The 7,500-nt window shown below is 48.8% G+C and overlaps 2 protein-coding genes across 9 annotated transcripts in view; both read left to right on the top strand.

The window, feature by feature from the left end:
- The window catches only part of LOC126569518 (cleft lip and palate transmembrane protein 1 homolog), a 2,486-nt gene extending 780 nt beyond the window's left edge, over window positions 1-1,706 (top strand). Inside the window, exons 2-3 of the mRNA XM_050226669.1 lie at window positions 1-1,235; window positions 1,312-1,706. The exon at window positions 1-1,235 is cut by the window's left edge and continues 401 nt beyond it. Of these exons, the coding sequence (XP_050082626.1) occupies window positions 1-1,235; window positions 1,312-1,607 (1,531 nt within the window). The 3' untranslated portion in view covers window positions 1,608-1,706. The remainder of the gene's footprint in view (window positions 1,236-1,311) is intronic.
- A 481-nt stretch (window positions 1,707-2,187) lies between these two features.
- Window positions 2,188-7,500, top strand: part of LOC126568995 (ral GTPase-activating protein subunit beta) — a 7,398-nt gene continuing 2,085 nt past the window's right edge. The window contains exons 1-14 of one of the 8 annotated variants that reach the window (XM_050225753.1): window positions 2,188-2,456; window positions 2,526-2,745; window positions 3,030-3,059; window positions 3,182-3,580; window positions 3,661-3,921; window positions 4,009-4,410; window positions 4,539-4,691; window positions 5,175-5,282; window positions 5,340-5,480; window positions 5,560-6,097; window positions 6,167-6,378; window positions 6,608-6,769; window positions 6,986-7,126; window positions 7,197-7,500. The exon at window positions 7,197-7,500 is cut by the window's right edge and continues 1,749 nt beyond it. In XM_050225753.1, coding sequence (XP_050081710.1) covers window positions 2,265-2,456; window positions 2,526-2,745; window positions 3,030-3,059; window positions 3,182-3,580; window positions 3,661-3,921; window positions 4,009-4,410; window positions 4,539-4,691; window positions 5,175-5,282; window positions 5,340-5,480; window positions 5,560-6,097; window positions 6,167-6,378; window positions 6,608-6,769; window positions 6,986-7,126; window positions 7,197-7,500 — 3,263 coding nt within the window. In that variant the 5' untranslated portion in view covers window positions 2,188-2,264. Of the gene's footprint in view, window positions 2,457-2,525; window positions 2,929-3,029; window positions 3,060-3,181; window positions 3,581-3,660; window positions 3,922-4,008; window positions 4,411-4,538; window positions 4,692-5,174; window positions 5,283-5,339; window positions 5,481-5,559; window positions 6,098-6,166; window positions 6,379-6,607; window positions 6,770-6,985; window positions 7,127-7,196 lie in introns of those variants that run through there. The other 7 variants (XM_050225754.1, XM_050225755.1, XM_050225756.1 and 4 more) reach the window with 7 other exon arrangements.

Below are 7,500 nucleotides of genomic sequence, written 5' to 3'. Positions count from 1 at the left end.
TCTGCACACTTACGTCACAAAGACTGGCCTCAGTCCCAATCCGGCCGCTGGCGAAGAGTTTGCCGGCAAGAATATGGGCTACGCAAAGGGAATGCTAACCAAGTACAAGAGGATCAAACGCACCAAGACGCACAATCTATTGGCGGGCGAGAAGGAAAAGTTTGAAAAGGAACTCGAGGACGCCCTGGTGGATGACAAAATACTGGCCCACTGGCACCCCAATTTGACGATCAATCTGGTGACGGATCAAACAAATTGGGTCAAGGGAACGGTGCCACCGCCGCTGGATGAGTACGTCAAGTTCCTGCCGGGCGGTCAAACATATCTTCCCATTGTGTTCTACAACGATTATTGGAATATGATGCGAGACTATCAGCCAATCAACAGCACGACGCCACTGTTGGAGTTGAATCTGTCCTACCAACCGTTGTCGCTCTTCAAGTGGCAGCTCTATGCGGCACAAACGATGCGCAACAAATGGGCCAACAACATGTTCACCGAGGCACTCTCGGGTGGTGCCGAGTCGGACGAAGACCAGGACTCGCTGAAGGAAGCCTTGCTGGATACGAACCCGTACCTGCTCGGTATAACGGTGGTCGTTACGATCCTGCACAGCGTGTTCGAGCTGCTGGCGTTCAAGAATGATATCCAGTTCTGGAACAATAGGAAATCGCTCGAGGGTTTATCGGTGCGGTCGGTGTTTTTCAGCGTGTTTCAGTCCGTCATCGTGCTGCTGTACGTGCTGGATAATGAGACCAACTTTATGATCAAAGTCAGTTGCTTCATCGGGCTCGGTATCGAGGTGTGGAAGATTCAAAAGGTGGTCAACATCAACGTCAACAAGGAGCAGCGGATTTTCGGATTTCTGCCACGAATTCAGTTCTCTGACAAGGGCTCTTATGTGGAGTCGAGCACCAAGCAGTACGATAAGCTGGCGTTCAAGTACCTAGGCTGGGTGTGCTTCCCTCTGCTCATAGCCTACAGCGTCTACAGTGTGTTCTATCAGGAGCACAAAGGATGGTACTCGTTCGTACTGAACATGCTGTACGGGTATCTGCTTACTTTCGGCTTCATTATGATGACCCCGCAGCTGTTTATCAACTACAAGCTTAAGTCAGTGGCCCATCTACCGTGGCGCATGCTGACCTACAAGTTCCTGAACACCTTTATCGACGATATTTTTGCATTTGTCATCAAAATGCCTATGATGTACCGAATTGGCTGCTTCCGCGATGGTAGCTATCTTTGGAAAACCGTTCCCTCGCAAATAATATCTTCTAATATGTAATCCTTTCTGCTAATCTTTTCTAGACATTGTATTCTTCATCTTCCTGTACCAGCGTTGGATTTACAAGGTGGATTCAAAGCGTGTGAATGAGTTTGGCTTCTCGGCCGAGATGTTGGAGCAGAAAACGGAGGGCAATGCGGCGATAACGGCGACGCCCACCACGGCCGATGCAGCCAATAGTGATGGCGAGGGATCGCCAAAGGGTTCGCCGGGCGGTGAACCACCAGCGTCTCCAAATACTCGCAAAAAGAACAAAAAATCTTCCCCAAAGCAGCGTAAGGCAGCGAACAAATCGGCTGCGGAAAAGAAGGTTGACTAAGTAGCATTCTATGTATGTCTGTTTCTCATCCAAATCTTAGACACCGCTTAGTCCGCTCATGCAGGGAGCATTAAAATATATAAAAGACGTAAGACCACAGGACCATACCCCCACATACCCCCCATTTGTTATCCCCGTGGATAGTTGTAGAATGATGGGAGCGCGCATTCATAGCGCGCTACTTTATTGAAATCGTATCGTTTCCCAGGAGCCTGTACATTTGTTTCATTCTTAGATATCAATACACGCAAACCATACTAGTAGAGATCGTACCAGAAACCAGCGCCTGTTGGAGCATTATTTAAAACACTGGAACGCCGCGCCTGAACAAAGCAGAGCAGAAGTAAAGCCTTGCGTTCCGAGGCAAGGAAGGAGGCCAGCTAATTTAAAGCGAACGAAGCTTGAGTATGAATAATAGAATATTTTACCCGCCAGAGCTAAATGTAAGAAATTGTGTGGTGGCTTGTGGAAAATACAGAATGAAAGCAAACGGAAAACTCGAATTCCTTTCCAATTCCTCGATGCTCGTGTGTTACTCGACCTGCTCTCGACCTTAACGTCAAACTCCGTTTCCAAAACAGCAGGTGAAAGCGGACCAAGTGGGGGTGTGTATTTTTCGCGAATAAATGGCCAAAAAGGGCCGTTTTTGTGCGTAAAATGTATTCCGAGTGGGCCTCGCTGGTGCCGATTATATCGGAGAACATCAACAATGCCCAAACGCAGAGTGTGCTGGGCAAATTCAGCATCGTAGGAGGCCGTGATGTGGCAGCTGTGGTCATCAAGCAACTTGCGAGCACCCTCGGTATCACGACCAACGCCGAACCGAGCAATCTGCACTCGGACCAAGAGGTACGGCCAGAGGCGTCGGGCGGAATCCCGGAAGGGTCTTTATCCATGTTCCCCATCCTTTCTCCATAGGTTCAATGGTGCATGGACGTGATTTGTCACGGTTTGTCGTTGCCCCTGTCCGAGCACGACATCATCAAGGATGGGGTGAATATCTACTGCGAGTGGATCAGCGCAGTGTTGCCGCAGAGCAAGATTAGCGTTCCGAAACCGATCCTAGATGATCCGAACACGTACGTTCGGAAAATAATCAAACATCTCTATAACCTGTTCGTGCCTCGCCCGGGAGAAGGTATGCTGCTGTCCGGGTCCCCCCCCGGAGAAGGTCGCTGTGCTGACTCCGACCTCCGATTGTGGAGGCACCGCGCCGTGTTGCACTAATAACCCTTTGCACCAGCTGCCCTTCCGGGTCCAAGAAGGCGGCCCTTGTGTGTTTGTGTGTCTCTCTGTGTGTGTTTGTGTGTATGTTTGTAGTGTGAGCGACTTTCTGTAGCTGCGTATATCTCTTCTAGTTACCCTAATTGGCACTAACTTCTTCACGCGCACTGATTTTTTCCAATCTTTCTCCGTTTCAAGTCTGGCCTTTCATTTACCAAGAGGAACTAGGTGAACGCTTTATTCAACTTTGTTATTTTGCATCCCTCCAACTCGCGCCTCTGCAACGCTATGCTAACTTGATGCATCTTTTCTTCCAACCTATCCAACAACCCATCGCCATACGGTGCTAGGCACGGATACCATCAACCGGCAGGCCGTCCTGTGTCATCGGGTGCTGCGCACCCTGCAGGATACCGCACAAAACTCTCAGATCCTAGCTGTCGAAACGTGGGAAGCCTTGCTGCTCTTTCTGCTGGCCATTAACGAGATTCTGCTCGCACCACCGATCGTAAAGGATGACGTAGGGGATCAGCTGTGCGAACGAGTGCTGAGCGTGTTGTTCGAGGTCTGGCTGTTGGCTTGCAGTCGCTGCTTTCCGTCCCCTTCGCTGTGGAAAACCTTCCAAGAATCTTGTGCAGCATGGCGTCATCGGATCGCGCTCGTGGAGCAATGGAACCGCGTAAATATGGTCCTCACCGCGCGTTTACTCGAATTTTCCTATGGACCCGCCTTTCCAGAGATGAAAATAGGTAATGGCAGTCTCTGGCTCTGGCTCTGTCCGTCAGTGATCAACCGGTACTAAAATCAATTCCCCTCAACCAACCTTTAGCTGACGAAGATGCACATCTGGTGCCCGGTGGAATGACAAACGATGGCATTGCTCAGGCCTGGATACGGTTCCTCAAGATACTGGGACCACCGACGGATTTGTGCTGTCCACAGGTCATCAGCCGCACTCCACAGTTTATCCAGGCGGTGCTGGTCAATGCGGATGGCATCGAGCCACAGCATCATCCGTGTTTGCTGAATTTGCCTCAGATCTTTCTGAAAACGATGAAAGGAATCGCCGGGCTTGTCGATGCGTTCCTTGGTAAGTAAGGCCCCCAGTGTATGCGTCACCGAACCAAATGATCCAAAACGTTTATCAATTCGCCTTCTCCCGCGCCATACACAAAAGGGATTACACAGTACCGGATGCGGGAAGGGATGCTGATTGAGAACATCAATCAGCTGTACTTTCCGACCGCGAATGGGTGTGTCATTAATTTTCGACATTCAGGGGGCGAAATTAAACCCAACTACGTGCGAGCGAGCGGTGGATTGGGTGGGCTTGGTCTCGGTGCAGCACTTGGTGTGGTCGGTTCCGGTGGTGGAGGGCCAACGAGCTTGGCAGGAAATGCACTGGGTAGTAGTGGAAGTGGCATTGGCAGCAGCGGTAGTGGTCTAATTGGTGCTGGTGGTGGTGGTGGTGGTTCTAGCAGTAGTAATGGATCGGTTCTTGTCGGATCCATGAGTAGTCTCAGCGGTGGCAACGGCAACGCTTTCGCGTACTCGTACGATGGCAGTTCATCAACTCAGGGTAATTCTATGCATTTGGTCATTCAGTACATTGTCTATCTGCGCGTATGTATTAATATCCACAATTAACACTAACCATCTTGGTGCTTCATTTGCCCCTTTTAACGTTCCTGCTGCCTGCTACACTAGTTGATGGGAATGGGAAGGCACTGGCCCATCTCATTGGCGATGGCTCAAGCGTAAACTCCCCTACACCACCGTTACAGCGACGGTTAGCCAAAAGCTTCAGTGTAGCTCCTTCCCTGTCAGCGCATGCTGTTATATCGATGGCTCAGGCCAAGGGTGGGTTATCGAACCGTTTCAAGATAACTTCATTTATTCCAGTGTAACCATCGCTTTCTACCATGCGTTCCGTTGTTCCTAGACTAGTTGTTGTAGTCATTGTATAAGTATGGTTTTGTTTGGCTATTACTCTTCTAACTGTTTCTTCGCCATTTTACAACACAATTTATGTGAAAAACTTAAGTTTATGCCCATCTAAATCCTCTTATTCATCCTATTTCATTCGTATATTAACTGTATGGGAAAGGTTTTCTTACGAATGGTCACTGAGAGTTTCCAATATCAATGTGCACTTCGATGATCTTATTCGAATCTATTGTGCGCTTTTTCCAACCTAGTAGTATAGGGCTCGTTTAGTCGGCGACAGTTAGCCACTCGCAATGATCATTCGTACAGAGTGGAACCTTTCTTCCAGTAGTGTTTCTACCGATAGTAATGGCACAAAACCAACTCCTCATTAATGCTCTTACTTTCTCGATTCAGGTCTCACCAAAAACTCATTCAGTGGACTAACGAACAGCCGCTCTGTAGCAAACAGTTCCAACACCCTGACGGCTCAGTCATCTTCGCTAACCTCAACCGGATTCTCATGTAAGATCAACGCAAGGTTATTGTAAACTTGGTGAATTAATGAAAACCTCCTTCCAGCTATGCTGTCGTTATGCCAGGAGAATAAATATGCTCTGGCTGCGAATCGTCCACGATGCAACAGCATTCTGCACCTGTTTGGCGAGTGGCTGTTCGATGCGGCTCACATTGGAGGTGAAACCTGGACACAGAATACGAAAAGTATGTTCCTGTAGCGATTGGAACTCGCGTATTGTCGCGCAAACTAAACGATCCGCATAACTCCGGATGTACTTTTCAGAGCGAGCAGCAGAAGCCAAACGGCGGCCCTCTTCGATGATCATGGATAATCGCAAGGGAAGTTTATCACAGCCTCCTTCGCTGTCGGAGGTGAACGATGTAGCACCGGGTCTCACGATCGATAAGTACGAATCCGGCAAGGCGGAAGCGCTCGGGGCACTGTGCCGCATATTTTGTGCAAAGAAAACAGGCGAAGAAATACTGCCCGTTTACTTGGCCCGCTTCTACATGGCCCTCCATCAGGGATTGAAGGCAAACGATAGCAGAGAGTGTGTCGAAACACTCGCCAGCATTCTCTACAACTCATCCGATCTGTTCCGCATCGACTTGGAGGGTATTCAGGTGCTACTACCATCGTTCATCGCGGCACTGGAATTGATTCTACCGGAGAAGGACCTAAAAATGCAATCACAAAATGTTATCATCAACAAAACGGAGCTGAGAAGGGCAGCCATCAACATACTGCTGTCCATTTTGGCGTTACCGTTGCACTTCCAGGCACTACCCATCCGGGACATTATGGGTGGACCGAACGACAGGTAACACGATCCAATCGAAATTCGAATCAACTGTTGACCGTATACCTAAATGGCATTCTTTCTTTGTAGAAGTATCTCCTTTATCGTACTTAAACCACGGTTGATCAACATTCTCATGAACGCTTTGCAAGTGGAAACGGATCCACACAATACTCACATGCTGCTCGGTGGATTACACTTGTGCGTACAAGATTCGGTCACATTCGAAGCTTGTGAAGCTAATCCAGCAACAATGAACGCGATGCATGCGACCACGGAAGCGCCCAACCTGCTCAGCTCAGGTGTGTGTTTTGTGTTTTGTTGCTCATCCTATGGCGTCCGTAATTTCGTTCCCAATCGATTGCAGTAATTTACTATTCTCATTTTTCTTTTATTTGCATTTCCAACTTTTTGTTTCAAATCATCCGTTTCATTCGTCACTCGTCCTTGATCACTACTCCATCGCCATCCCATCATCCAATTGATCATGATCATCATCATGATGCGCGCACCATCCCCGCTGCCCACTAGCCTGCTCCGAGAAGAGTGCATACTCCATGAACAGCGCCAATTCCAGCATCGGTGGACACAGTACCGCAACGCTAAGCAATGAACCTTCTAGTTTGCCGGCTTTTGATGATTTCGCATCCGACATTATTCATGAGTTAGAACTGAGTTCAGCTGCAATTTATGGTAACTTGTTGCATTATTTGCTATCTTCCCCACCCCACCCATTTCTTGTTAAGTGTGTGCCATGCTACTGCAGGGGTAGTTTGTAGTTAGATGGATCAGGGAATTAGTTTCACCAAATGGTTGCTGTTGCATTCGTTGACATATACTTGTTTTTCGCACCGATTTCGACATGTCTTTAACTCAATGTTCTCTTTATCGCTCCGCGCGCGCTTGCAGATAGTGCCCATGCACTGTTTGTCCGAGCTACGTACCTCGTTTGTCATCGGCTGATATCGTCCTGGAAAACGGATCTAAACGTTTCGCTGGCCGCATTGGAGTTACTGTCCGGTTTGGCAGCTATGCACGTTAAAGATTCTGGTAAGACACCTCGTCGCATGTCATCGAGTTCCATCGGTTGTAATTTCGCACATTTTCTTTCTCCCGCTAGATGTCTTGGAATGCAAACGAGCCGTAAAATGGATCTGCGATTACATCTGCTATCAATGTTCCCGTCCTCCGCCTGCTCATGTGAAGGATCTACACAGCACAATAGTGGCCGCATTCCAGTGTACCTCCGCCTGGCTTATGAACCATCCGTATCTCCTGCAAGACAAAGAGTGTCTCACAATCGTCCTCGAGGTGGTCGAGCTGGGCATATCGGGTACGAAAAGTGTCGGTAAACCGGGTGAACCGGTGCGCTACAAGGATGATAAGGAGCTGAAACCGGCCAGCATGCGTGTACGGGATGCAGC

The sequence above is a fragment of the Anopheles aquasalis genome, chromosome 2 (assembly GCF_943734665.1).
Source record: "Anopheles aquasalis chromosome 2, idAnoAquaMG_Q_19, whole genome shotgun sequence".
In the NCBI taxonomy this organism is placed as follows: Eukaryota; Metazoa; Arthropoda; class Insecta; order Diptera; family Culicidae; genus Anopheles; species Anopheles aquasalis.
The sequence above is the reverse complement of the archived record's forward strand: the minus strand, read 5'-3'. Positions and strand labels throughout refer to the sequence as shown.